At 42.1% G+C, this 27522-nt stretch overlaps 1 protein-coding gene across 4 annotated transcripts in view; it reads right to left on the reverse strand.

Moving 5' to 3' along the window:
* The window catches only part of ablim3 (actin binding LIM protein family, member 3), a 47342-nt gene that overhangs the window by 9663 nt on the left and 10157 nt on the right, over positions 1-27522 (reverse strand). For 3 of the 4 annotated variants that reach the window (XM_087848301.1, XM_087848299.1, XM_087848298.1), the window contains exons 2-9: positions 27125-27259; positions 13785-13968; positions 7987-8102; positions 4744-4870; positions 4513-4606; positions 2099-2186; positions 1925-1983; positions 1695-1766 (exon numbers count right to left, since the gene is read on the reverse strand). In XM_087848301.1, the coding sequence (XP_087704427.1) occupies positions 1695-1766; positions 1925-1983; positions 2099-2186; positions 4513-4606; positions 4744-4870; positions 7987-8102; positions 13785-13968; positions 27125-27259 (875 nt within the window). Of the gene's footprint in view, positions 1-1694; positions 1767-1924; positions 1984-2098; positions 2187-4512; positions 4607-4743; positions 4871-7986; positions 8103-13784; positions 13969-27124; positions 27273-27522 lie in introns of those variants that run through there. The other variant, XM_006781707.2, reaches the window with a different exon arrangement.

The raw sequence follows: 27522 nt of genomic DNA on the forward strand, positions 1-27522 counted from the left end.
GCAGTGACTCCTGCTTGCATGCAGATAACCCCTGACATGCTAATACTGCAGTGATACACAGCAACAATTCAGACAGCCAAAAAGGCAGGACTTACAAGTGCAACTGCTAAGCACTAAACAAAAAATAAGGCCTGGCTGACACTCTGATGTGGTTTTCAGCATAAACACTGCTCAAAAAACTTAAAGGAACACTTCGACAACACATTAGATTGGAGGGGGAGATCATGCTGGATATCTAAACCAACATGGACTCTGTAATGTGTTAGAAACTAAAGGATGCCACATCGTTTGATGGAAATGACAATTATCAATCTACAGAGGGCCGAATTCAAAGACGCCCTGAGAATCAAAGTTAAAAAATGATGCAACAGGCTAGTCCATTTGGATTAAATTATATTCCAGTGAGTCAAAAGGGCACTTAGTAGTTTGTATGGTTTGTATGTTGGGGCATGCTGCTAATAACATGACAGATGGTGCTTGGAGGATCTCCTTGCAGATCTGGAAGGCACCATCAGGGCATCACTGAGCTCCTGGACAGTCTTTAGATCAGACATTCACGCCAGTGCCATGCTGCAGGTCATTTTGCAGCTTTGAAAGTGCTCATCCTGTTCCTCCTTGCACAAACCAGCAGATATCAGCCCTCCTGATGGGTTAAGGACCTTCTGTGGCCCTGTCCAGCTTTCCTACAGTAACTGTGTCCTGGAACTCGTCCATGCTCTTGAGACTGTGCTGGGAGACACAGCAAACTTTCTGGTACATATTGAGATGGAACCACTGTAGGGTCCAGGAATTGCCTCATGCTACCACTAGTGGCACTGACCATAACCAAATGCAAAACAGTGAGAAAGCAGATGACAGAAAAAAATATCTTTGTCCTCCAGCTGTAAAACCATTCCTGTTTTGAGGGTTGCCACTCTAGTTGTTAATTTCATTAACACTAAAGCAGCTAAAACTGATTACCAACCCCCTCTGATATTTAACTGAGCAGATCAATATCACAGAGGTTTAACTGACTTGATGCTATACTCCGATTAACAAGTGTTCCTTTAATTTTTTTTACTTAGTGTATAATGAGTAGAGTGCTTTTTGGTCATTGAATATTGAAAATGAGCATGAGATATCCAGTCAGGTTGAAGACAGTGACACATTGTATCCACAATTTTGCCATTTGATTTGAAATAAAACTGAAGAGAGAGATTCAGTAAAGGACTGACAAAGCTTTGCAAAAGGAGCAAACCCATTGTTTTGGCAGTTCTTAAGTTCCAGACTTCAGGCGGTCCTTGCAGCCAAAACAGTTTTCGTCATTAAAGCATTAAAATAATCAGTTTATAAAATGCTTATATGAATTTGAACTTTTGAACCGCCCCCTGAAAACATGGGAATGTGTATAACAATAAATGAAGCAATGCAGTTCAACCCCTTGAGACTAAACGACAGGAGTTCAGTCGCACCATAGTTGTTTTATTTCAAATCTAATGGGATGTCTGGCACATCAGCAGTGACAACAGAGGTTAAGGACACAGACAAAGTGAACAGGCCAAGGGAGCGAGCAGCCTCTCTTATTTTGTGCTTGACTGTTCAAGCCTAAGCATAGTGCTCGTGATTCTAGTGTAGCAAAGGTGCTTCAAGGGTAGGCTCGGTGGCAGTGTGGCAGCCAAAAGTGACTAAAACCTGCAGAGTCACAAGTTACTTACACATATAACTCTACTGGGAGAGCCTATTGAGGAGCCCGGGGGAGAGATGGAGGCCTCGGACAGGCGTCTGTGCTGTGGGTTAGAATCAGACAAAGAGGGAGTTAATTCACATAGTGAGGAAGTTTCACTCTATATCTGTGGGCTTCTCTCTGTACCACTGTCAAATGCTCTTAGGACTGTTAAAACTAGTCCTCCGTAAACACAAAGACTGAATTGAAAGTCCAGCTCACCCTGAGTCTCCTCTCTGCTCTCGCCGCTTGCTTGCATAACGGGTGCCACACCTCGCATCCTGAGGAGCAAGAGAAAGAGGGCAGTCACACAGTTGCTGGGTGTTCCCCGCATGCCGTGCATTTTCTAAAATTGGTGAGCACAATCTAAAACATGCATATGTGTTGATACTCGACCTGTCAGGTACATTTCCTCGCCCTCTTTGAACATCATGTTGCAGCGGGCGCACCGAGCGCAGGTTGGATGGTAGTGTTTCCCTCCTGCCTGTGTGATGAGGAGAGGACGTGGCTGAACATAAATCATCGCCACAAGGATTTTCACAGATTGAGGGCTTATCTAAAAATCGCACCCCGCCTAGCAGAGCAGGTCACTGTTTCCATATGTTTTTTATGCGCTTTATTTGGCCACCAGTAGCCTCAGAAAGTATTAGGAGACCAGTGGATTGCCTGAAGCTGTTTCATCAGCATGCTAGAAACCACCCATTCTCTCCCTATGACATAATTAGAGCAAAGATCCCCGTAGGTCAGTCACATGAGGAAGCATGTGTATGCATGTGTGTGTACAATACAGATTCATGTAAGTGAAGGACATGTGAGTGTGAAACATGCCCTTGAACATGCAAGGTGCCTCGAGGGGATAAATCCAAGCACACGGTGCAGCTGAAATGGACACAGAAAAGTGATCACATTCCTGATGTTTCTCACATGCAACCCTGCGGGGCTGATGGCCGAGGCGTGGCCCCATCCCATCACCTCTGCCTTCCCTAAACGCACCATTCGAGAATTTCTATTTATAGAGGCACTGCAGACGAGGAGACCTGAACTGTGTCAGCTGAACTCCCACGGCATGCAAGTTTAAGTGGGTGTGTTTGTGTGCACAGTGAGGTACTTTATATCATTTCAAGCTGCACTGAATCTTCCTGGTGTTCATAAATCGCACGTTTTTACTGGATTTCCAAGAAATCGGTTGCACCTGATGAGCGAGCTCCCTCCAAGAGCTGCCACTGTGCAGCAAGACGCTCAGCTGTTTCCGAGACACATCTTAACCGCACTCCCTATCTGCTCAGGTTACTACAAAAGGGGGAGGATGCAGCACTTCTGTCTGTTTTCCAAGCAGTGGAGCGTTTACTATCGGTGGCCAAACGGTATCAGTTAAACAAGTGCTGCTACCATCTCAAATGAGGAACCTCTGTGGTGGCACTAACAGGCTGCTAAATTTATTGCCAAACTGAGACATTAAGTGAAACACAAGAAAGACGGTTTTATGATCCTCAACCCTCCACTTTCCCCCTTTATGTCTCCCCTCCTCCATCTTCTATATAACTACTCATTAAACTAACAACCTTTGGCTGTGTTAAGTTAAACGGAAGCGCTGCGCCGTGGGGGAAAAAAAAGTCTAATTATCGACACAGACGACACAGAGAGATTAATCCGAGTGTTTGACGTCGGACAGCATAAATGAAAGAAACACTTTTAAACAGACGTCTGTGCGACTTATTGGTATCTGTCAATGTGCCAATAATCAGCTCCTAAGTTTTTCTTATCCTTAATGAACTGCATTTTGCATGTGTAGGGCTACAAACCTCTGCATGAGACTTCCCCTGAGTCCGTCTAGATGCACGCTGCATCCTAAAGAAGTGCATCATTATGTGATCAGATACTGACAGAAGACTGAATGCAAGCGCGCGCAGATACACATGTTCAGAGAACAAACGACACAGATGCAGTGGGAAAAGAAAGTGAGCGAGAGACTTGCAGCATGAAGGCTGACATGTCCCCATGTCTATAAATAGCCTAGAGAGGCTGACAGTCAGGAACAAAGCACTTTACACCAGCTATTCTGACAGGCGAAGGAGCAAAGGGACAACAAGACCCTGTATGTGCATGTGTGTGTTTGTGTGTGACAAAGTTTTACCCTTTCCTCAAGTCCCCTCAGACACAAGACGCCCACCAGAGACTCTTCCAAAACATTTAATTAGCATCTGCACTTTATCACTTTCATTATTTCCAGCCCTGCTCTCCTCATTACTCTCCCTTCACTTCTTTCTTAAGCCCAACTCCTAACTCTTTGCTATAGATCCTTTGCTGCTGACTCCTTCTGCAATCTCTTAAAAAACTGCTTCACTCTGTGCATTTTTAATCCCGCTTTCTGTGTCTCCCTCTGACATCACCCTTCACTTTTTAGCCTCTGATCTTTTTTTTTAAACTCCCTTTTTGTCTCCGTTCCTTTCCCAAAGTTGTGCCTCAGTCTAGTTTTTTTTTTAACCTCCTCAGAGTGAAGGGTGGTTTGTGTTCTCTTTGACCTCAAGTAGAAACAGTCAATCTGCTCGGATGCTCTGTCGGGCGCGCTCAACGTGGTGCAGCTCAATTGGTTTCGGTTTAGTAAAGCTTCACAAAATGTTTTATCACCCCCTCAATCTTAAGTCGGTCACTCCCTGAAGCGCAGCGGGGCTTAAACTCCGCAGAGGACGTGCGACGCGGCCGTTCAATTACGATAACGCTGATTACGCTCCGCGGTTCACTCCAATTTGGATTTCTGTGCTGCTGCTGCGGTGGGATCATCTAATGTTGACATCTGGTTCCGTTCTCACCTCCAAAACCCTTCCACTGATGTATCTGCTGCAGGTCTCACATTTCACCCCATACTGGGCGTGGTAATCTGCCTCACAGTATGGCACTCCATCCCTGCAACATAGAACATGCTGCTAGTAGAGTATCAACGACACAATTTGCCTTGTCTTGGGGAAACCGCAGATAAAGAAGGACAGAGCAGTTGTTGGGCATTTTGTTTCTCTCTGTTTTCCTTCCCTTTACACACTCACTTGCTGATGTACTCTCCAGTGAGGACCATATTGCACGTCCGACATCTGAAGCAGCTGACGTGCCACTGTTTGTCAAGTGCCAGGAGAGACTGACCCTGCTTGATCTCGGCTCCACATCCAGCGCAGTCTGGAGAAAAAAAAGAAAAGGGAAAGGGAGGGAAAGAAAGAGGGACGCAGAGAGATAAGATGTTAAAATGTTGTGGAGCGGTAGAAATTGTAAGAGACAGAGAAAGGCATAATGAGCCCAAGGACTAAGTGTACATCTTTAAGCACTTTCTGAGCTACTAAGTGCAGTTTTCATCACTGCCACCACCTTAAATAAAACCTACTGTGCTTTTTACACTCCCCTAAGAGGTCCAGGGGATGTGGGAAAGTAACAAAAAGTGTCTGGGTTAAAAAAAAGGAGACAGGGAGGCAAAATTGTTAAATTAAAAGTTTTTATTAAAATTTCTATCTAAGAGATCTAACTAAGAGATACGGGCAAGCCGATAAGTAAGGAATGCAACAAAAAGCAGGAGTTCATCACTAAACTGAAAAGTTCATGTAAATCAAAAAAGGGTAAATCAGCAAAGCACACACTCGTCTCCACAGACCACCACACACAGCTGCACAACCAGCAAGGTCTCTGACACCAAAGTTCACCTTTCTCTGGCCTGAAGTACATTAGCTTAATTGCTGATTATACAAGCATAGAGCACATACATTGTTTTTGCCCTCAGAAAGATGCTTCAGCAGGTGTTACTGACCAACAGGAGCGTCGGGAGGCTTAAAAAAGGGTCAGCCCTCTGTTTGTTTGTACTAGATGGACGCTTGGCTTTAGCTTAACCTTTTTGACCCGGTCTGTTACACAAGAGAGTAAGTCACTCTAGGGACCACTCCAGTCTGCTTCGTCAGCCAAGACAAACTATGTTTTGTACTGAAAAACTGCAGTGTACAGTGCAGGCTGGGTTTCTGGCGTCCAAATCAATCTTAAAAAGTGATTTAGTGGTGATTGTGCTGAGTGTAAGGGGGCTGGGATTTTAGTCCCAGACCGTTCTTCTACTGAGTCATTATACACTTCTGATTTTAGCCACTGGATGAAACAGGTATTAGATCATCTAAAATTACGTAACAATGTTTGTGATAAAGAGCAGCCGGCTATGGACGCATAAAAATGTACAATAAATAATGCAGGAATGTTGCTGCTCACCACGCCTTTATCTGTGATGTCAAAGCAGTTTTTTAAACTAATCGTAAATGGTATGGCTCTTCTTCACACAACTTGCCTTATTTAGCCATGCTCACCTGGCTCAGACCTTAAAATACAATCAGTTTTAATTTCATTTTTTATATATATAATTTGTTTTTTGGTGAACGTGTGTGAACACACACTTCTCAAAGTGCAGAAATTGCCACAAAAAAAACTTTTAAAAAAGTAACTGCTTATGACCCAAAACATATAGCCTCATCAATCATGTAAGGTGGTGTGTCTGTTATTGTGTGGGTAGCGTGAAGAGAAAATGAAAGGAGTAGGCGAGGGGGCTGATACGCAACGAAGGTGCCCAAAAAAACTGGGGAAGTTGGATTTATGTCATACACACTAAGCTCTTACCCCACTGTAATATATCACGTTAAAATCTTGAATGAAATGAATTCGAATCCTTAAGAAGGCTCAGCAAATGAAATTACAGCACTGTGTAAAAAAATCTTATGTCGCCCCTCATTTCTTTATATTTTGCTTCCACTGGTGTATGCATGAGAAAACTTTAATAATTACTTAGCTCTGTTTTTTTTTTCTTTTTTTTCCCTCTAAGAATTCTGCACACTAAGCGTTTATTTACCTTCTTAAATATCCCGATCGTTATGCAAAATGAGGCAGTGCATTAGTGTGTGTGCCCTGTTCCGTCCACACACACTGCATCCTCATAAGACAGAGTGATGAACATGTACCTGGGGAGCTGTTCGAATTTTATTCTGCTGAATGGAGCAATTTGGGGAGGACTGTTGTTCACTGCCTATACGCCATCTGTTGTTACTGCACAGCCACTGAGCAGCAGACTGCTGTCTGTATGCTATGCTTAACAAATGATTCACTATCAGTCACTATCCTGCTGCTGTATCATAGTAATTTGTCATTTTAAATAACGAGAAGGAGAAAAATAACTTTACTAATAATCCCTCTGGGAAATTCCTGCATAACAGTTGTGGAGGATTTGCAGAAGGAGGAATTACGCATATCTGAATAAACTGAGGAAGGAGGAGCTCTCTGTGACCTTCGCTGAAGTATTCTGTCATTATTAGGACTTTTTTCTGAGTGGGCTACTCTTGCCAGCAGGGTGACTGTGCAGACTGTGGGAGACTTCCAAGACAGAGCTTAAACACCACCTCCTCTCTGCTACTGCGTGTAGATCATCCGGCTCTGGTACCAGGAATAAACCAACCATCTTAAAAAATTTTTTAGTCTCTACTTCCTGTCATTCATCCTCAGGTTTTATCATAGACTGTAAAATAAGATGGACGCAGGTGACATCACCTGTTGGTTTCGAAAGTTCTGTTATGAAGCATCTAGATGAGCGTTAACACCATTGCCATCTTGGTCTAACTGCTTGCTCAGCGACCAATGATTTATGATGAACAAACCATTAGCCATTAGTAGTTTCCTACCACAGATAATCCTAAATTTTAAAACACAGTATGACTGAGATTAAAAAACAGACCACATTTTTTATTCAATCTGACTCGAAATGAGTGACTGACTCAGCAAGAGCTTGTTCACAAAGGTAAGACACAGTTCAATAGGACTGTAAGTAGTAGTTATAGCTATCGCCATCTGGTGCCCTTCAGATAGAATGTGAGATTAAAGCACTTTGACATTAACTTAATGAGTCTTTAAAACAGTCACAAACCCAACATCACTAAGGCTAGATTCATTTTTTATATGCAGTCAAAGATCTAGTAACACACATGGTAGCAGGCTCATGATTTCTGTTAATAAACAACTATATGATATAAATGTGAGCATGCAGTGAACAAAACCACTAAACCCTGTATGTCTGAAATTGGCAGGTGGAGTATGTGTCTGTTTGTGTTGCATAATTCTCAGCTGGCAGATCAACACGGCAGGTCACTCCGCTGATTTGACAGACACACGATTAGCTAAATGAGCAAAGTAGGCTTCGTGGACATGTCGCATTAGCTTTAGCGCACCGTAGCGCCTGGTGGCCCTGAACAGAACGGACAGAGCGAGGTGGGCGCTGGACTTACGGCTGGGCCCGTGGATTTTGATCGGTTCATTTGACTTGACAAGTGTGTGGGAGCACTGCTGGCACACGCAGTCCTTTCCACTGAACGTCACCCTGTCTCCGATTGGAAAGGGTTTACTGAGGAGGCAAAAAAAAAGACAGACAAGAGAATTAGAAAGCGGAGCACAATGGGCGTTAAAACGCCTGCAGTAATTCTGTGTTTACATCCAAGTCTACTGTATTTGTTGAAATAACAAATGGGTGCTGGCAGAGACATGATTCGGTGACAGACAGGCCATAATCCTGCTGACACAAGCTGAATGCGGTCCGACATCCTCTATGAAACTGAAAATACATTTGCAAACTGTTGTGATGATGAGTTAATAGGATGCTGATTGTTACAGGAGCACCTGGCTGCTCTGTGATTAAAGAGATGATAATGCGACAGGCTTCTGAAAGGAAAACTGGCTCTCTCAGTGAGAATAAAAACTTATTAGGGAGACTTTGTGGAGCGCATACTAATTTTAATTGCCTATTGCTCTCTCAGTCTAGCCATCCAGCTTGCCCTCCCTACACAGCTGACGCCACCAGGTCACTGTTTTCAAGGCTTCAAAGAAAGAAGGAAGGAATAAAGAAGAGCAAAAACATGCGCCTGCTGACAGGCGGAGAATATGACAACCAGGCAACACCAATGAAATCAAATTTGCCACATCACGATGCACTGTTTTGACTCGCTTTCCTCTCCTTTCCAAGGAGACAGATTGATTTCCTTATGACCAGGGACGATACGAGAATGAATGGGGAGCTAAAAGGCTTAGAGAAGGCTGTGTAAAAAACATAGATGGCAGTAATCCTTTTACTCCCCCACCGAGCCCTGGAGCCGGAGCCAAGACCCAGAGGGAGGCTTGAGTCTCCAGTAGAGCCCCCAGTCAGCACACATGAGTGCAGCACATCCATGTAGTTACTTAAGGGTGCTCAGAGAATGTATAAAGTCTCTCTCTGTGTGTCTTTGCTAACAACATATTCGAGACTTGCTCCTCTGTGCATTTATTTTATTCACAAAAGGGCACCATCCAAACATGAGAGCTGAGCTGCAGATACACAAATTATGCAACAAAAGCTATGGTAAACACAAGCTGCTGGAAAGTGATTTCACTAAGGCTTTATTTTGAATGTCACTCTTTGGCTGGTCCAGAGGTTAACTGCACATTTTAAAATTCAGACATGTGTCCATGCGAATATTTGTGTCCAGCTCCAAGCACGACAGACTAAATCTCTTCTACATGTCTGAACATAGCATTCACATTGTATAGTTCAGCAGAACGAAGCACCAGAAATGCTGTGATGGTGCAGAAAAGCATCTCCGTGCATTTCTGACCTTGTCTTTACCTGTGTGTTGCTCTCACTCCCTCAAGACACTCTTGCCTTGTCAGCCCTTTGCAGCGCTTTAAAAATTTACTCTGTTTACATATTTAATGCTTTCTTTTTCTTAACTGACCAAAAAAGTAAAGCTATTTCTGGCTTTAGGGGTATGTCCTCTTGCTTTGATCACCACTGCGTTAAAAATACCTTCACGTGTAAAAGTGAAACTTGCAGTCGGACTCCATTAAAGCTGAAGCAGTGATGACAAAGAAGTCAAAGTGGAATAATGATGAGGACACAGAGGAAGAGAGGGCGATGTGGCTGATGATTAAAGAGCGCAAAGATTATTATTTGTGAATAATGCGAATGACGAAGAAGAAGCAAGAGCAAAGGAGGTGCGTCCAGAAGGAAGACAGGAGTGAAAGATGAGGGGAAGAAAGGACGTACAAGATGGAACAGTCAGCAATGTGACAGGGGGCAGACGGAGCACGAAAAAAGAGATTCACCCTTTGGCTTCTTGCTGTCTCTTCTAGTTTACTCCACATACACTGACAACACATACACACACATCACTGTCACTGCCAGCGCTGCTCCACTGCCTGTCTCTGTCCTGCTGGTATCATTTCAGTTTTTTTGGAGGGGGGGGAGTTGCTTTTTGTCTTTTGCCCACAGCTGCTGGGTCAGAATGTGTGTTTATCAGGCAATGTCAAGCAGATACCCGAAAACAATCTCTACTCTACTGGAAGACGATACTATAAGTAAGCGAAAAGGCTGCTCGCTTATTCACAAGGAGGCGCCACAGCAGGTAACTCTGCACGTTTGATTTGTCAGATTTTTTACGCCCTGATGCCCTTCCGAACGCAACCCCGCAAGGGATTTGTTTCTTCTCCCAGGATCAAAGCAGGGATCTTTCGCTTGTTAGGGGAATGTGTAAACCACTACAATATGATTTACTCTGGATACTGTTAGTAAAGATCCTTATAATGTAAACAACACATTAAAAACCAGTCAGCAAGTGAGAGGGTGCAAATGAGAGACAGGTTATCCCATATATGCAGCATGCTCTGAAGCGAAAGCGAGGGACACGGTTAAATAAAATAGAGAAAGGAGCCAACATTGATGCTGAGATTTCATTCTGAAGGAGCTTAACATGAACACTGATGGAGTTCATAGGAGAGATGACCTACTTTTACTAAACCTAAAAGTACGATACACCAGGTCAGCTTTCTATCTTTCCTACACTTGAGCTTTCCAATCACACATTTGCTGACATTCAGAAGATGAATCATAAGTTAATTATTAAATCCTCCATGAAAAAAGTCAGTCAATTAGCCAATTCTTGTTTTTAAAGATGCAACTTTTGCTGCGTCACTTCAGGTCTTGAGGCTGAAAATAGTGACTCATAGCCGAAAAGTAAAAAACAGTCATGCGTTTCTTATTCAGTGCCTCCACAATCTGTTTGCTATTTCCCATCGCCTCTATCATGCTGTTCTCTAACAAATTACTAATGAAGTCTCACAGAATAGACTGAGAAAAGCACAGATACTCTAAAGAAGTCAACCGGCAGGTCTCACATATCTTTTGTGCAATACATAAAGCAGCATGCTGACTGCATGCTGCAAATAGTAGCTACCAATAACAATATTATACTGTTTATTTGTTATAATCATACATATCCAATTCCAAATAATTAAGGTAACTGTTGCATAGGCAACTTTTATTCACATGAAGTTTGTTTATTTATAAGGAACCCCATTAGCTTCCACAACAGTGGTTGGTAGTCTTCCTGGGGCCCAAGCCATCAAATACAATCAAATAAAATGTTACACAATAAAGTCGATGGAAAATATCCACATAAGTGATAATACATTTTCTGCTTTGCAATAACTGGTTAACATTGGCTAGCAGATGAGCATAGCATTTTGCCGGTAATGAGCAGACATTGTTATGTCATTTTGAATCGGTGGAAACCAAAGCAGAGCAAAAAGAGACTCTGTATCATCTTTACATCTTCCAAAGTGGCCAAATATAATATAATATAATATAATATAATATAATATAATATAATATACATTTCTCAAGATAACTACAGCGCAACCTAGAGCACAATTTGGGTGAAGGGCCATTAGGTGATCACTGTGTGCATGTTTTGCCAAAAATACACTAATACTCTAGGAGGAGTGACAAATTGTGTGCAAATGATGAAAGTGACCTTGACCTTGGGCAAACTGTGGGTGAAGGCCCCTTAAATGGTAAATGGCCTGTATTTGTATTGCGCTTTACTTAGTCCCTAAGGACCCCAAAGCGCTTTACACTACATTCAGTCATTCACACACACATTCACACACTGGTGATGGCAAGCTACATTGTAGCCACAGCTGCCCTGGGGCGCACTGACAGAGGCGAGGCTGCCGGGCCCTCCGACCACCACCAGTAGGCAACGGGTGAAGTGTCTTCCCCAAGGACACAACGACCGAGACAGGGCTCGCAAAATTTCAAATTCCCTGGTAGCCCTTCGGGCAGGGACTCTTCAGTTTTTGGTAGCCCAAAATAAATTTAAGTAGCCCGAATAAAAAAGAGAGCAATTTTTTTGATTGATGTTTTGTTTCCTGTTTTGTTTCCGTTACAATATTATACATTAAAGTATAATATTGTAACGGAAAAAACATTAATCAAAAAATTGTTGAAACACAAATTACAACATTGTATAAAAATTACAATCATCAACTCAAATACTTGGTTCTAATTGAACAGAAATTTCTATGAACTTGTAAGAACTGTGTAGGACATGAATCAGTCTGTGTCAGATCCTGAATTTGAAATTTCCACTGAAGTTACGGGTAAGAGGTTAGTTCACTCTTTGCAACATAGTACATTGTTCTAAACAGATTTTTCCGGTTTATTTTTAGTATGTTATTTGCAATTGGTGTTTTCTGGGAAAGATATTGCAGACTGAGCAATAATGCATTTCTTGCATTTCTCATGGGTTCTAATGGGGGCCTTTCTAAAAATGACTGGTCCCAGTAACAAAGGTGCTTGTCGACTTAGAAATCGAGGGAAAACCAACAAAACACCCGGCAGAACATTATGTTACTTACACGGGTGCACATAAGTGGTCCGCATGTGCGCATTCGCTGTCAAAATAAAAGACGCGCACCAGATAAGAAGTTGCAACGCGCGTTTGCGTCCATATAAAAGGCACTGTTTTTGTCCGCTCGAGTGGGATTTTTACGGCACATTCTGCACCACATCTCTGTGCGTTCATCATTTGTTTGAAGCCAGCTCACCTCCTGCAACCACTTTTCCGAGAATACGCGCTTCTTTTGTGGTTCGGACTCCTTCTGACATTTCTTTGGAGGTGGAGGAACACCAAAGTAATTGCTTAAAGGAGCTTCTTCGACATCTTTAAGAGTTCTAAACAAATGTCTGTCCCCCTCCTGAAAATCTTATGTACGCAAACACGCGTTGCAACTTCTTATCTTGTGCGCGTTTTTTATTTTGACAGCGAATGCTCACCTGCAGACCACTTATGTGCAGTCCTGGTTATTTAGCTCGTCATATTGCAGCCACAGAAATTCTTTTGTCCATGAAACCATAAAGCTGCACTTTCTTTTTGCCTTATAGTCTGATTTGTCATAACTTTTCCGTTTTGTGGTCACTTCTTCACCCTGACCTGTCTTATTTGGCTCAGCAGAACTAAAATATATATCCTGCTGCTTTTACACACGCACTCACATAACGCTCAGCGATTCTCTGCGCGATCAACCTCTCACATGTTTAAGCTTGCTGCGGGAGATTTCACTTGTCATGTTTGCATAGTAAGCTAACGATTGATAAGACGATGTCAGAGGAATTGGTGCGCAAATTATCGTCACTCACCAATCAGTGCTGTCGCTCTCTATGCACAGTTTGCGTGATTGCAAAGTGAAAGCAAAAAACAAGCGCAAATTCAAACGCGATTTCAATATGTCACATATTGACAGTGGCTCACCGATGCCAATGACATAATTACCCAGCTACATTTCCGAAAGAATGCAAAAGCATTGACATATATTTTTCCTTCCTACGATAGCCCGACGGGCAGGGCAGAGATAGATTTTGGTAGCCCGACTGGAAAAATCACTAGCCCCGGGACATCGGGCTAGCAATTTTGCGAGCCCTGCGAGACTGTCGGAGCCGGGGCTTGAACCAGCAACCTTCCGATTACAAGAAGAATTGCCAACTCTTGAGCCACGATCGGTCAGATAAAATTCTGACCACTACTGTAGGATGACGAGCAATTGTTATGACTTTTTGTGAACTGTGGACAGATGGACGGAAGTCATCAGTCACTTGGCCTAAAATTCATATTTCAGAATAAAGTTCTTGCGCTCTTCTTTAGTCTTTGCACATAAACATCATCAGAATAGATACTTATATATAGTATTGTGTGTGTGTTTTGAGAAGGAATATACATACCTGCAAACACTGCAGACAAAGCACTTGGGGTGGTACGTGCGTCCCAGAGCAGAGACCACTTCTCCCGTGATGAAGGTGTCACAGCGGTCACAGCGTGTACCATACAAACGCTGATAGTCTGCCGTACAGATGTATTCGCCCTTCTTCTGGAAGAAGCCAGATTGTGCTAAATCACAGTTACACACTGTGGACAGAATGGTGAGAGACAGGAAAAGTGGGCCATTGGAAACAGTAAGGCATACAAAACAAAATTCTATATGTCTGTTTTTATTTCTATTTTTGGTTTTCCGCTTTAAGAGAACACATTTTTCTTTATCTGTCATCTGCTCTTTTTCTCTGTTTTGTTCCTCTACCAAAACATGTTTTTTTCAGTCAGTACTTTTTTCATTCGGTCTGAGCGCCCTCCTTTTTTACCTGTTTGTGTGTGTATACGTGTGCTTGGTTGTGCTGTGTGTGTCTGTTTGTCTTCACACACGGCTGCTAGGGAAGTTATTCAGTTCCAGACAGCGGTGAGCCAATTTGCAGTGATGGGAATATAATTATATAATCAGTGGAAAAGTCATTTTGTGCTAAACAATGTGAAGAAGGAGACAAAACAACAAACCACAAGCTCCCAACATCATCAGGACATCCACTACGGTCTCATTACATTTCACTGGAGAAGACATCAACATTTCTTGCTGTGTATGCACAAGGTAAGTGTTCAGTTTGTGTATGTGTTTCTATATATTGTGGATCCTAAGCAGACAGTACATGCTACAGCCCTTTGCTGTGTAACTGAGAGAGAATTCCAGTGGGTGTAACAAAATAGCCAAGAGGCATTTTCACAGATCAGCGGCCGGCGTGGTCTCTAGTTTCTTCCTATGCAGTTAACCAACAGGAAAGGCTGACAATTACTGGAACCTCTGACTGAAAAAACTATTATTACCTGATACATATTGCACTAATAAAGGTCATTAGAGAGGTACTTGTATAAACATTTTTTTTTTATTGTTTTAGCCAAATGAGAAATTCTTGAAACCAACATAAAGAGTATTTAAACCTTTGCCAATGCTGAACTTCACCCTCTCTTTCGGCATTATAGCTTTGACCCAGTAATTACTCATTTGCTGACACGGGCACTGTAATTAGACTTCTGTATAGTATACAATTATCATGTAACATAGCAGCAACCACTGTAACAGTTCAGATGGCAAAGCTTCAGATGGAGCCAGCCATCATTCTTATCTAAACACTTCTCACTAAACATTGGTCTAATATCAAATAGGGGTCTTTTTTCTACATTCATAACAAAATCTGAATCGAAACCTGATGTTTTTTTCCCACATTTCAGTGTGTCATATGTCCATACATGTCCATACACATCAGACTGAACTCAAAATGTCAGTTTGCGTGTTTAAGGTTGGCAATGTCACAAACCATAATTTAATTCTAGCTGCATTTCATGCTTCAGGCTGTTTGTAGAAGTCTTTCCTTGCTGCTTTATAGGCTCCCTTGCATAATCCATATGTGTATCCCCAAAGGAGGTGAGTTGTGTGCTTATATGCACATGGCAAAGGAGTGGTAACTTAATTCATTATTCATAACAATAGATTATTTCTGACTCAGAGACACAGCATACAATCTGTGTTTTTCTATATCTCAGACCTTTACAGTCATGTGCAAAAGAAAGTGGAAGAGGACTTTATGCAGTTCTGTGCATAAAGGAAAAACTAAGTACACCATTACTGCTTCTACAGTACAAGATGTTAAGTATCACAAGATGCTCCTATATGCACTTGAATAGGTGATCATCATCAAGTGTGACCTCCTCTATGAAACCAGAAGTTGTGACAGTTTGCTGTTTAGGAGCATTCAGATGTGTCTTAACACAATCCCTAAATCTTCCCAGGAAGATTATTAAAAACAAACATCCCTAGAAAATTCATCGAGAGGTCAGACTTTGCAATTCTCAGTAGAACTGGAAAAAACAAAAGCGCTACATCTCAGACTTTACAGACCTCAGTTAGCATTTTAGATCTTAAGTTTCATGACAGTACAATTAGGACCTGGGCACACAGCAGTTACTGAGCTAATCATGAACTCCTCTTTATACCAAAGTATTCTAGACTCAAATGTGAGGCCATCTGTCCTATAGCTGAAGCTTTACTGAAACTGGATCATGCAACAGGACAGTGATTCCCAAGCACAGCAGAAAATCTACAACAGACCACCTGAAAATGAAAGAAACAAGGTGCTGCAGTGGCACAGTCAAAGTCTAGACCTCAATGCTGTGGTGGGACTTTAAAAGTGCATAAACAAACAACTGCATTGTTGTGAAGAAGAGGGGGCCAAAATTCATCCAAAACAACAATTATTCCAAGTGCTAAAGGTGGTTCTACAAGATACTAAATCGCGACCTGTAGTTAATTTTCACAGGAGTGCATAGAGTCCTGTGAAAGTAGCTAATAACATGTAGCAGCAGTTAGAAAATAAACAAAACCCATCCTCCAGGACGATAAGTGACTGTTAAATTATCACTACACCTAGACAGAATATTCAGTGTTTATGACGTCAGGAAATTATGTATTAAAAACTATATCAATAAGCAGTAGGTCTGAGCTGGTAAGTATTAATAAACTCTTTTTGACATGATAGTGTTATGGTGCTTGTTCCATGTGGAAACATCACCTGCTGAACACAGAGACTCTTGCATAAATGACCTCAAAAAGACAGGTGAACTTGTGTTGTTGTTGGACCAGAGCAGATTCTGTGCAGAAATACATCACATGTCCCTGGTGAAGCAGGAGGTCTTGCAAGCAATGGTCAGTGAGTTAGAAACACATCCAGCATTTGCCTCCCATGTTTCTAAATTTGAACTCCAGTGTGTGTTTCATTTTCACTCAGATGTTTTAATCAGCCGATGATGGAGCGGTGGCCTACCCAAGATGTACCCTTTGTCCTATGACAGCTGGAATAAGCTACAGCCTCCCACCACGACCCTGACCTCAATAACATAACTAAAAAAAATGCATTGAAATATGAATGTCATGATGTTATTTTGTGAAACTCTGGATGCATGAGAAACTCTCCTGTGTTTCTACACTGAAGCCAAACCACTGACTATCATCATCATATGTAAAGGAAATATAAGCTTTAGGGAAAATCAGTAGGTTAACAGTATCAGGTTAACTGCTACTAAATGACTGCCACAGTAAATAAATATCTTCATTTACCAAGGCATCACTCTTCTTACGATGGAATGAATCACCTTCAATACCAATAACTTACTGATAATAAATGGATTTATACTGGCCACATACTACAGAGACTGAGCTGCTGCTCTAGGCAGTACTTGGCTCCCTACAGCCGCCCAGTTTTCAATTTTTGTTGGCAGGCTGAGAGTTCACAGACATGCAGACATACACATAAACCCTTCAAAGGGGCTCATTTAATCTCAAGCTGTTTATGAGTGGAGCACATTGACTTAATGGTGTAATAAAAGATCAATGGGCCCTCACTTAAAAACAAAACAATCTCCCTCAGGAGGATGGAGACACATAAATCCATCCCCGATGAGGTGGCACACTGCGTATGCAGAGATAGCATGGCAGAACTGGACAGCGTGCACACTGAGATGCGATCACAGCAGATCTTTATCATTTTGACAGGTCATTGGCATTGAGGCAAAGTGAGTGCAGATTTGCAGTAGAGGAGCATAAGAAGATCCATAAGGAGATCCACAGCTCTCAGATATAAAATAGCTTGTTTATATAAATGTGTGTGTGTGTGTGTGCCTGCGCCAACCACATTTCCAGAACCACTGAACAATGGCACATAGCTTCAAAAAGTGCCTCGACTGCATTTTGAGCCAGACTTACTAAGGCTCTTACCAGAAGCCCAAATCACAGGCTATCCAGTTCCTTTACGGAAAAAAGGGAATGAGAGGGTAAATATTTCCACATCTATTAATGTTTTCACCATGGAAAAAAAAATAAAAATCATTGTGTCTTGAAATGCCATTCACTTAATAAAAACAATGTTTTCATCTTTTCAAACTAAATTGAAGTCAATGACTGGTTTCATTTCGTCTAGTTCTCGCTTGCCTCTCTCTTTTCCTTTTCCTCAGTCTCTCCACCCTTGTTCTCAAAATGATTTGCTTTTCAGTCTTGCCCCAGATTGATTTCTAAATAAGTGAAATCTGCTCAATTAGCCTAATGCACTGTATACATAAGCATATGGATGCTGGATTGAATCACAGCCAGCTGAATTGATCAGCTCAGCCTGGATTGGACGGGAGAGATGTGTGGTTCACCTGTTGGCTTATCGCGCTGTTTTCTTCAGGCGATAAGCCGGTTGCATTGCAAAGGACGTCCCCCCCTTACCCAGTTGCCAGGAGGATATAAACCTTCCATGGTTGCCCTAGAGACAGCTAGGTCCCAGCTTGAGTGATGAGGTGGTGGTGGTACTGGTGGTAACTCATTCGGAGAAGCTTTAGTTGAACGGGAAGCTGTAAATACCAAACCTCGTCTTTCATAATCTGATGATCTGTAGCCAGGTTCTCAGTTACTGTAATTGTGACATAAAGGATTATACCATGTTCTGATTTATATACTTCTAACCTAAACAAACTACTTTTAGCAGACATTAATGATGAAATGAGAGTTTTTGTAGCTTATTAACCTGTAGCTACTCTTTTTATTGGATTTAAAGACTTTCCACGATATTTCTGTAACTTAACTACAAACATGCCTATTACTACGAATCAATCATTACATCAGATCAAACTACAAGTATTGCTTGTTTGCTTTAACAGGGTAATCACTTTGTAATGTGCACCTGAGTGAGTAACCAAAAGAAAATTACACTTTTTAGATATTTGAAAAAAAGTGCCATTCATAACACTTTCCTAAAAAGCTTTTCACTTTTACAAGCCTACTCAGAAGGAGTCCTTCTACTCTCCAAGTGCTCCCAATTCAACTGTGACCATCAAGCATATTTTCTAAGCTCATCCCTCAGAATTTTAGGTGCCAGCACAGTGGGTGGAGTTGGGACTGAATACGGTGTCTCTGCTGCTGCTGCACAGTTGTGGCCCAGCTTGGCTCTAAGAAGAAAGATTTTGGTTAGAGCCACACAACCAGCACCACATGGGTGCGGGCACACACCCATAAAAACAAGAGCCCAGCACAACTGAAAACTTTAATATCTGCTTTAATATCCTCTGAATAGACCGTGAGGATTTTTACTGTGCACATCCCACATCGATGTGCAAAAGTCAATAAAAAGACTGTTTTGCTTGTTTGTGTAAGAGATGTGTATTATTCCGTGGAGACGTGGAGATTTATTGTCATTTAAATGCCTAAATAAAGACGAGCTTTGCAGAACCAAATTAGATCAAACACTTAATTTCATTTATTTGCTTGTTTTATGCTCTCTCCCTGAATGACATGCTAATGAGGGAAACCAAAAGATGACGCTCGTCTTCTTGATGTATTTCATTCTGGGGCTGTGCAGGAAGCATCTAGAGATTATAAGTCTCCTTATTAGAGGTTAACATGTAGGCTGGTGTCTTCAGCTGTGGTCATTATAACAGCACTGATTAGGCATCCACGGGGGGTCTGCCTGATTGGGTATTTATCTCCAGCCAACAGACGCAATTAAAATTCCCTTCTGAAAGTCAGCCCAAAACGGAACTCCAAAATAGTCCGTCAACCCCCCACCCCCCACCCCCCCTTCTCTGTCTGTGACTTTCCGTTTCAAGACTGCTTCCAATTTTTTGTGGCTCTGAGCACAAGGTCTCCGCTTTATCTCAATTTGCACCCTCTCTTCTCACCACTACAGAGCTCTACCTCAACACAACCTCGCCTTTTTTTTACAGTGTTCCTTCCCTTGCTCCGTCTGTCACTGTAACTTTTCCCCACTGCTTATTACGCCACACTTAGGTTTTCATAATGTGCTATTAAGTGAATCGATATGCTTTTGCAGTACCGTCAAGTAGCCTCGCGGCACATTTTAATTGCTGTCAGCATTGTGCTAATTTCCCAGCCTTTTGCAGTAAAATACAGGCAGTCACAGATAGTTTAGCAAAGGGACATTTAGTAGTGGGGCAGTGACAAGTTTCATTAGAGAAAGAACTTCAGACGCACATCTGTGGTACCAACATGGGGCCCTCGCTGCCCTCTCTCTGTCCCCCCGGATCTGAGGCTCTCTGACAGGAGGGAACACTTCAAGAGTAAATAATGCGTTTTCTCAAGTTGTGCCAAATCGTGGGGCGGTGGAAGAAGGGGTCAGACAAACAGGAAGAGGAGACAGACAAAAGGCACACTAGCAGCTCTGTGAGGCACTGCGCTTCAATCTCAATACTCTTAAGATGCGTACAGTTGATATGCAGGTAATGCAGGTTGAGCTTTTGCACATATTTTACAATGCATGCAGTTTAGTTTAATGTATTAGCATGCTAAAGCTCACTACTTAGCAATGTGCATACAAGTGAACTGATGACAGCATTAATTAATTGTCTATGAAGAATTTGTAGATCCATACCAAATTTGTGACAATTAATCAGGTGAATTCAGTAAATAACTAAACTTCTGATCCATATCAAGAGATGTAGTAAGGTTCAACCATCCAGTAGTTTTTGGGATATTTTTGTCTGGACCAACTGGACAGTGCTGCCACCCCTTGAGCTCTGCTTCAAGCACGTCTAAAGGAAAACGGCAATAGAAGACAGACGGAGATGTTTTTATAGGAAAGGGCAAGAGAAGGAGGAGGCGGGTGGACAGCTAAAGGCTAAAGCAGAGAGAAAGCATGCATGAGTGGCAGGGCTTCCCTCATATTTGGCTGCTGTAGTTGATGGAGACAGATGGTTGCCCAGTGGAGTCTCTTCATACCAGCAGACCAGCCCTGCTGCTGAGGCCTTCAGCTTTTAACCCTAAGAGAGCTGATGAGAGATTCTGAGGGGAAGGGAAAACAAGACATGAACGAGATCACAGACACACAGAGACAGCCAGACGGCTACAGATGACGCTTTGAAATAAGCCCTAAACATGCTCCAGTCGGTATGTCCGAATGCGCTTGTCTAACACGGCTTCTTCTTTACAATCAAGAAAAGACTCCTTCTCTGAAGAAGACACTTGCACACCTAGGAAGCTGCACCTCACTGTTCCAAGCAAGCACACACAGACACACCTAGAGGAAACAAAATGATTCTCAGTATGTGAAAGCCCTCAGGACCAATACACTTTGGGAGAAACGAACAGAGGTATAATCCCTGCCATCTAAACCGAATCCAGAGTCGTAAGGGAAAAGCGCCACTTCCTGCCACACTCCCTTCTCCCTCCGCCAGAATCTCTCCCTAGCAACCATGCATTGGCGTGGTGATTGGACCGGCGTACCAGCGGTTGCTATAGCTACAGGAAGCTCCCCTTTCCTGTAACCCCCTCGTTTTTTTGTGTGGTTTTTTTTGTGCTTTTTCTGTGTCTGTCTCTCTGTTTCTCCTCATAACCTTGCTGTCTTTGTTTTTCTCTTTATTTCTCTCTTTCTTCTTTTTTATATTCTACTCCCCACTGTACTTCTCTCCATTACAGTCTCTCCCCTTGCCTTCAGAGAGCAGTGGCAGTACAGTACAGTAGGCTGATGTTAATATGATGGGGGCTGATGGCATCCAAAGGGAGGCTGGATTGACTGAGACAGATCTGCAGAGAAAGAGCCAAAGATGCTGCTGCTTTATAAAAGCCCCGGTGAGAATATCAGCCAGAAAGGGTGCATTAGCAGAGCAGTCAAGTATTTATCTGACCTGTCTGAATAAATCTTCTATTCCCCTCAGCGCTGTTTTATGAGAAAAATCTGCTTTGTCTCAGAAAATAAATAACTACCAGGAGCAGGTTTGCAGTTTATGTGCAAACGTGTCTGTGTTTGCATCGGTCTCCTGCTCTGTTTGGATATTTGCTTCTCTGTGTCTGTGTTCTTTGTTAGTCTGTGAGCTGGCTGCATAGGAAGCAAGCACCTTGATTTATGTTTGAGTTAGCCTTATGCTTGTGACACTGACAGGCTCCCTCTGTTTTTGTAGGAATCTAAGAGTGCCAATTATGCTTTGGGTAAATGTGGTCACTATGTCACTGAACCAGTATGCACTAGTCAGCCCATATAGCAGTAATAGAACACTCCATCGTCACACACTATAGCCAGCTGCTGACAAGCTTTACAGGATGCATGTATTCAGGAGCTGTTTAATCATTCTGTGAGCTGGCTTCTGTCTTCAGCGTTTTCCATACTTCTTCTTCTTTTTTTGTCTTGATATTTTCCAGCTGATTGCGTGGCTGCTTTTTCATGCCATAATCAGCTGCGGTATAATGGGTTCAAATGAGATGATTAGTGATCTGTTCCTCCTCTAACTAATGCATGAGAGATGAATTATGGTAATGTAGCATGCAGAAGGTTCATAAGTGTGGGCAAAGATAGAGGGAGAATGAAATGATAAATGATGTGGTTGTATGTCTATATGTGTTTTTACATGCTAAGAGAATGTGGGAGACAGTAACTGAGAGTGTCAGACTTTTTAAGACTGAATGATCAGGAGCTATTCAGTGGGGCATAGTCAGCCCTTTTGAGGAGAAAAGGAGGCTGGATGGAATACAGACAGAAAAGGAGAAGTAGGAAAAACAGGAGGGAGATTTTATGTCATAGTTTCACAGTGGAGATGAAGGAAATGGTCGAGGTCAATAACCTGCGCACTCATTCTGATTTTTAAAAAGAGAAAAAAAAGGCCAGGAAATCGCAAAATCAAATTATGAAACACACCCCGGTCTCAAAGTTCATAACCAGGAGGGCTAGATAAAGATATTGGCTGCCGGGCAGTGAATTTTCACTACGGTGTGTTGGCATAATACAGTTTAGCCATTAGCCTCCAAATTGCACACACCGCTTGCCAATGTCATCCTGCCCCGAGATGAGAAATTGATTTCATGCTTGAGTGACTGTCATGAGGAAAAAGAAGAAGACGGAGAAAGCAAAAGAGAGAGAGAGAAGAAGAATCAGAAAAAAACATGACAGAGATGGACAGACACGGGAAAAATCCTACCAATGCATTCGGGACATTTTTACACTCTCGAAAAATATACAGAGAACAAACTAAAAGCCAAAGTCAATGCAGACAAAAGGGGAAAGATGGAGTTTGCGAAGTTCAACGGAACATGGAACATGTTTGTGTGTGAGGGGGATTTACACACTGAACAATAAAAGCTTTAGAAAACTGCTGGGTGTGCAGAAGTCCATACGGGAGAGCATATTATGGGCAGGTTTGTGTCAGAGCCTGGCCATACAATAGTCCCCCATTGCCTCATGGGAGCAGGAGAACTGTCTGGAACACGAGGGGAGAGATTTGTCAGATAGGTGTAGGCTAAGATGATGCGATCAGTGACAGCTTTCCATTAGCATCGCGCTGCTACGAGTGCGAGGAAGAGGAAGAAAAGAAAGTGAGAATCAGACTGGCATTATACTCAAGTGATGATGTAATGTTTAGGCGACACAAACGACCCCCCATCCCCCCTCTTTTTCTCTTTTCTGCTCGGTTTCGGTGCTCTGCCCCCCTTTTTTCTCTGGGGCACAGAACAGAGCTTTTCGATTGGTTAATAGGACCATAGAGATGCTGAGAATATCCACCAACCAGGGCCCGGGTGCCCCTTCACATCGTTACCACAGCAACCCCACACAACCACAGTGAGCGTGCACACATGTATACAGTAGACGTGCGTGCTTATAAACACGACTGCATGTGTGCACAATAAGCTTTTTTTGTTTTTGTTTTTTACATGTGTGACAGCTAGATGTAACAACAATCCTCAGAAGAATAGCCTTCTGTGAGTTTATCAACTGTAGAACGTCTGGGAGCTGCACAGCACTGTAGTGCAGAGACATATCCTCAGCATAACCGTGTGTAATATCCACAAAACTTAAAAAGAGGTTATACACACACAATACGGTAATATTATGTTGAAGCACAGTACGTATCACTCCGCGAAGCTCCTGCCTACGATAGCCGTAATGCTCCGACAATCCATCAAGCGGTGCGGGTTTGTAGCTTAGCAAAGTCGTTCTAAAACATTTGACAGATTTTCGAGCGCCGTGTACCAGATAAAATCGTTTGGAGCTCAGTAAACACAACCAGAATGCATACATAAGGCCCACTGGATTATAAGATTTTCAGAAAAATCAAAGGATTAATTTTAAGTGTGCCGTATTTTCCAAAAAACACGGTAATAACGACGGCCCGCTAGCATGCTTTACCAAAAATAGTGCTTTGTTGTGTTCTGATGGACGAAAGCTAAACCAGTTCCACACCACTGAAGTTGCAGCATTTTTACAAAGCAATTCCGGTTCATTTGCTTCATTCAACGATCTGATTTCGCCTTTCACATTCTCCGTCGCCGCCATGCTTTTTCCGCCATGTGCGTATGAAAACAAAGGCACTGCGCATGTGCGTTTTACCCATATTCTATCGTGATATTTCATTTTCTTATCATTGCCCAACATTATACCGGTATTACCATGAACGGTATGATATGGCCCAGCCCTACTACTCAGGACGTTTCCTTATGTAAAAAAAGAAAAAGACAGTTGTCCTGTCTCACAAAAAAAACAGGAAATGAAAAAAAAAAGAAATAATATTTTTTCAGTTTTTTTGTTTTTTTCATTTTTTAAAATTTTGCACTGAATAATGTTTACAGTGGAAGAGTTTGCACAATTCTAATGAGCTTGAAACTCAATTTTTGGTACGACAGCATTTATTCTTTGGCACAGCCTGAACTCTCTGAGCAAAGCTTTCTTGTCATTTGCTTAAGTAGTCTACAGGAATAGTTCTCCAGGCTTCTTGAAGGACATTCCAAAGCTCTTTTTTGGATGTCGGCTGCCTTTAGTTCCATTCTCTGTCAAAATTATCCCACACTGCTTCAAAAATGTTGGGGTCTGAGCTCTGGGGCGGCCAATCACTGACTCACAGTACTCCATTGTGTGGTTTTTCTATCCAGGTATGCTTTTACTGCATTGGCAGTGAGTTTGGGATCATTGTCATGCTGAAAATGAAGGCATGAAGGCAAATTTATGGTTCAGCAGGGGTAGTGTATTCATAGTCCGCTGGTAGTCCCGGGGAAAACCCGTGCACCTGCAGAGAGCTCTGTTATCAGATGTAAGCAGTGTACAAAGTATGTGGTACAACCAGTCTGTGGACCACTCTTACTTGTGCTATTGTTGGTGCGTCAGCCAGCCGTGGAGAAGTGCGAAGCTATAACATTCAAAGAGCTGATGGGAAACCAGTGTTAAAAACAATAAAAGGTGTCCACTACTGTCTGTGCTTTTTTGTGTGTATTTTTCCATTCCTGGTGAGCTCCTCCACCATACCTGTCAACCAATCAGCATTTGGCTAACTCCATGTCACTGGATGCAGTGACTGGATGCAGTTAGGATTTTGGAGGACTACAAAGGAGCAAGGGTGCGATGGGTAAAAACCCCCCTCGACAGACAAATTTGCAGGATCCTAAATCACGCTTTAACAGTCGTACACTTTCACGATGTTATTGCGTGGTGGATGAAAATCTGACCAGATGCATCTATTAGCTCATTTGTTTGCTATTTCTTAGGGACATGACTTTCAGAAACAGTTAATTAGATTTTTTTTAAGCTCCGTCACTTCTGTTTTTTTGTCCTTCAATTGTGCAGTTTCTTCCTTTTTTTCCCTCTTTTAAGGACATGCTGCACAGGATGCTGAGATTTGCCAAGCTTTCAGCTAATAGCTCTTTTTGTTCTCGTTTTGTTGGTGCAAACATAAAGTTTTGTGCTTGTCAAACTGCTTTATTTTTGGCACTTTTCAAATATTCATATAAAGAAATGGGAAAAATTATGTGTTTTTGCAACAGACTGATGTGCCTAAAGATACAAAAAAATGCTTCTTTGTTAAGCTGTTATGTGTAACGCAACACTGGTTCATCCCTCGCCATTTTTGCACTTGAATAATTTGTACTTCATAATTAAAGGGCTTTATAAAAAAAATATTCCTTTTAAAATGGTCAGGTATAATAACTGAACAGAGAATGATTGAAAAAGTAGCCAATGTCCACAGAATTTTTTTTAAAGACCTTTACAAATCCTTTAAAAATTTACAAGAAAGCTTGGCTGCTTGGAAGGAAAATATAAAGAAATGAGGCGTGGTTCAAGACTCTTTTAGCACACTGTCGATTGATTTGGGTGTATATAATATAATATAATATAATATAATATAATACATAAACCATTCCTCTACGCAACTTGTGCTACCAATGCAAACATATTACAGAAAATATGTGGCAAGGCGATTCCTTTTTCATTTGTCCTGTAGCAGTTTTGGTCTCAAATGTTACAAAGAACTGATAAGTAACCCACAACTTACTGACTGTCTTTGTTTTAGTGTGGAACTATTAACATAATTCTGAGAACGCTTGCTCAAGGCTGTACAGCAGTGTGACAAACAGCATTCCTCGTTTCTTTCATTTCCAGTTTTCATTTTACACATGCACAGACACGTGCTTGTCACGAGCCCCTTTCAGACTTGCCCTTCACTCTGCAAATTTTGCCAATTGTACATGTCAGTTTTGCATTTGAAATGAACTATGAGTCAGTCTGATTTTTGCTGAGCCACATAAAAATACAAATCCCATTCATCAGACTGTCAACCTCCTAAATTTCCCTCAACTTGAATGTCAGTTGGTCACAGTATGAATACATTTTGCCTCCAAAGTCTACAGCATAACCAGTGTACATTTTACCTGGGTGTGTAGCTCTCAAAATGTCAATTAACCCTGCAGTAAAACATGTCCTAGAGCACGCTGCCATGTAAATGTGCTTTACACAACAGACAAACACAAATTACAAAAGTGAAAGGCATTCCACACAACTCCTACACTAAGAGGGTGTGTGACTATGTCACCATTGTTTCTATTGGAGGTCACCGGTGCTCTTCCACTGCAAAGCTAAATCAGTCTCATTAATCCACAGCATACAATCTCTTTTAAGTTGCCAGCAAATTAACAGGCTACCTTAGCAGGAGCCTGAGTCGCCTGCAAGGCACCTCTGATCCATTCCAATTCCCACCGTTTACTAATAGTAGCACTCAGCATGTACGCTAGAAGACGGATGAAAAAATGCATAGGCAGTATCTGCAAGCGTGCATGTGGGTGTGTGCTCAGCAGACGAAGGCGTGACCAAGATAGATGTCGTGTTTCTGGCCTACCACTGGAATTCCCAGTTCTTTCTAACCATGGCCACCCAGGCTCAGGAACTGTGCAAGGCAGCTCCAGTTTGTGTGATTTTTATATAACTGATTAATTTCTTACCGGTGCAGGTGAAACACTTGACATGAAAGTGGGTCTCTTGTACTCGTACCACTTCGCCTTTGCAAACTTCCCGACATCGCTGGCACCGGATTGGCCCAGAGCTCCGCTGACCGCCTGTTGAGTCTTGGCGATAAGCTGATGAAGGCATAAAAAGAACATTTACTGAACTCAGCTATGGTCCGCTAAAAAACACATTAAAACACAATTTTGAAAGTTGTGTTGACTGTTCCCATTCCCAGTTTCCTTAAGGTTTAGTTTTCCTCTCTCTCAAAGCACATTTGCAGTTCTGAACCTCTGACAAAGTCCTAAGCTTCTCAGGCCTTTTATATGTAACTGATGCCAGCTTTTAAAGACACTTTAAGTTATAGTTACTTGTATATATATATATATATATATAT

Source organism: Neolamprologus brichardi, chromosome 2 (genome assembly GCF_056152115.1).
Source record: "Neolamprologus brichardi isolate AB-2024 chromosome 2, ASM5615211v1, whole genome shotgun sequence".
In the NCBI taxonomy this organism is placed as follows: Eukaryota; Metazoa; Chordata; class Actinopteri; order Cichliformes; family Cichlidae; genus Neolamprologus; species Neolamprologus brichardi.